Source organism: Melopsittacus undulatus, assembly GCF_012275295.1.
Source record: "Melopsittacus undulatus isolate bMelUnd1 chromosome W unlocalized genomic scaffold, bMelUnd1.mat.Z SUPER_W_unloc_5, whole genome shotgun sequence".
Lineage (NCBI taxonomy): Eukaryota > Metazoa > Chordata > Aves > Psittaciformes > Psittaculidae > Melopsittacus > Melopsittacus undulatus.
In genome coordinates, this window is record NW_022993947.1 from 679281 (window position 1) to 681290 (window position 2010).

The following is a 2010-nucleotide window of genomic DNA, read 5'->3' on the forward strand; positions in this document are numbered from 1 at the left end:
TTGTCGCTGAATTTTTTCAGAGGCAATAGTCAATCCTCTTGTTCGCAATGCTGTGGCAATGGTTGCTAAAATATCATCTGGTAGATTTTTTTTGCTGCAAACAGGATGTCATCCATATAGTGATAAATCAGCATATCACGATACTGTCTATGCAACAGAGTTAGTGCCCACGCCACATATGTCTGACAAATTGTGGGGGAATTTTTCATACCTTGTGGCAAAACGACCCAATGATATCGCTTTGCCGGCACCTGTTTGTTAACACTAGGCACCGTAAAGGCGGACTTTTCACAGTCCTCTGTATGAAGTTTTATAATGAAAAAGCAGTCTTTCAAATCAATTATCAGCAATTCCTAATCCTCTGGAATCATAGTTGGTGAGGGCAGCCCTGGCTGCAGCGCATCCATATCCTGCATGACTGCATTAACTGCTCTCAGATCATGTAACAGTCTCCACTTTCCTGATTTTTTAGGGATAGTGAACACTGGGGTGTTCCAGGGACTAGTGGATGGGACTATATGTCCTGCCTGTAATTGCTCGTCCACTAATTCCTGTACCTTTTGCAGCCGTTCGTCTTTAAGCAGCCACTGATCTATCCAAACTGGCCTCTCTGTTAGCCAAGTTAGTTTCAGGATAGGGGGCTGCTCTTCAGTGACCGCACCTAAAGAGGTGATGTAACCAATCTTGTGTGTAATTGACTTAGCATATCTCGTCCTATTAATACTACAGGGAGGCTCAAAACATATGGCTTTATGGTAGCAGTACCACCGTCAGAGAGGGTACAGCGAATTAGGTCCCGACTAATTAACGTCTGCTGACAGCCACCAACCTCCATAATAGAGGTAGGTGCTGGATCCAAAGGCCAATTGAAGGGCCAATTATGCATTGGGATAACTGTCACATCCACTCCAGTATCTAATATAGCGGACAGCTTGATCGATTGCCCGTTGCAGTGGCTCAAATAATTTCCGTAGGTTTCCTTTTTGAAATTTCCTTGGCTAACAGAACTTCTGGCTGACCTGTGGAACTGAAACCACCTGAGCCCTGCTTTTGTTCTCCCTGACATGATACTTTTGCCTCAAATGGTATTAGTTGCGCAATTTTTTCTCCCTTCGGAATTGTTACTGGAGGGCATAGGGTATACACCATAATTTTGATATTCCCACGGAAATCTGCATCGATTAGACCTGGTACAACAAAAATCCCTCGGCGTGAGACAGAGGAGTGACCTATTAACAGCGCGCTTACCCCACGACCCAACGGGCCCCACAGTGCGGAGTCAACCAGCTGCACCTGTGTATCAAGCAACGTGATATCTACTGCTGTTGCCAAGTCCACTCTGGCACTACCGGCTGTGGCTGAGGCGAGACTGTCCAAGCACCCTGCACTTTTGTCTGAGTGCGAGGGCAAGCGCTCGATCTCCCATTTCCTGGGCCCCTGCATTCGGAGGTATTATGCGTAGCTTTGTTACACTGATTGCACCACTTTCGATTTCCCGGATCGGAATGACATTGCAGTCAAGTATGTCCCTTCCTCCCTCAGTTGAAACGTCTCTTATCTTTTGCCTTCTTTCCTTTCCCTTGCACAAGTGGTTGGACAGCCGCACCAAAAGCCTCAGCCATGTAGGCTGCTTGTTGCTTATGGCCCATGCGTTTGACCATATCTAATAGCTGGGCAATGGGAGTTCCTCTAGATAATGTACTTAGTATCCGCTTAGTCTGATCATTTGCCCCATCAAAGCCCATTATGTCTAGTAATTTCCCCTTCATGTCATCACTGAAATCAAGATGTCCCCTCAGAGCTTCATACAGCCTGTCTATAAATTGCTGATACGATTCTGTTGGCCCTTGCTTTATTGTTTGAAATCCTGGGGTTTCCTTATCATCTGGCAAAGCAAACCATACCTTAATAGCCTGCTCTTGTGAGGCAATTAGAATGGCTCTCTGCAATTCGGCTTGCCTTTGAGGATCCTGAAGTGGTCCTCTTCCCATCAAAGCGTCTATTGTTACC

General features: G+C 46.0%; 1 protein-coding gene across 1 annotated transcript; it reads right to left on the reverse strand.

Annotated features, from left to right (window-relative positions):
• Window positions 1–957: 957 nt before the first annotated feature.
• Window positions 958–1443, reverse strand: LOC117438286 (deoxyuridine 5'-triphosphate nucleotidohydrolase-like). The gene has a single exon (XM_034073817.1). The coding sequence runs from the start codon at window positions 1441–1443 to the stop codon at window positions 958–960; it is 486 nt and encodes a 161-aa protein (XP_033929708.1).
• Window positions 1444–2010: the final 567 nt, after the last annotated feature.